Source organism: Eimeria mitis, genomic scaffold, assembly GCF_000499745.2.
Source record: "Eimeria mitis Houghton genomic scaffold, Emh_scaff3154, whole genome shotgun sequence".
Lineage (NCBI taxonomy): Eukaryota > Apicomplexa > Conoidasida > Eucoccidiorida > Eimeriidae > Eimeria > Eimeria mitis.
Window position 1 is genome coordinate 515 of NW_013571496.1, and position 524 is coordinate 1,038.

The following is a 524-nucleotide window of genomic DNA, read 5'->3' on the forward strand; positions in this document are numbered from 1 at the left end:
ACTGCATGCATGCGTTTTCTCTCTTTTTTCTCGGTTTGCTGCTGATGATTATGATAAAGAAGAGAAGCAAAAGAAAGAGAAAGAGAAAGAGATAAAAGAGACAGCAGAAACTACACATGCATATGGTGTTTGTCTTGCTGCTGCTGCTGCTGCTGCTGCTGTTGCTGCTGCTCCTGCTGATGCTCACGCTGCAGATCGAGGAAAGATGCAGCAGAAGCACCGTGTGAAGGCATTGCTTGTCTTCCTGTTGCTGCTATTGCTGCTCCTGCTGCTGCTGCTGCTGCTACTGCTGCTGCTGCTGCCAGTTGTTTGTGTTTATTATATAAACTTCTTTGTTTTGTTTGTTGTGCTGCATGCAGTTACCTCCGCTGGTGAGGGCGCATGCGTTGCACCTGTATGCGTAAACAACCCTGCTACTTCTGTTGCTGCTGCTGCTGCTGCTGCTGCTGCTGCCGCAACAGCAGCAACTGCAGAAGCAGTACCAGCAGAAGCAGCAAACGCAGCAGCAACAACAGAAGCAGCAG

At 49.4% G+C, this 524-nt stretch overlaps 1 protein-coding gene across 1 annotated transcript in view; it reads left to right on the forward strand.

The window, feature by feature from the left end:
• Nucleotides 1-396: 396 nt before the first annotated feature.
• Nucleotides 397-524, forward strand: part of EMH_0062740 (uncharacterized protein) — a gene marked incomplete at both ends in the record, with an annotated part of 1,844 nt that continues 1,716 nt past the window's right edge. The window contains one exon of the mRNA XM_013498065.1: nt 397-400. Within this exon, the coding sequence (XP_013353519.1) occupies nt 397-400 (4 nt within the window). The remainder of the gene's footprint in view (nt 401-524) is intronic.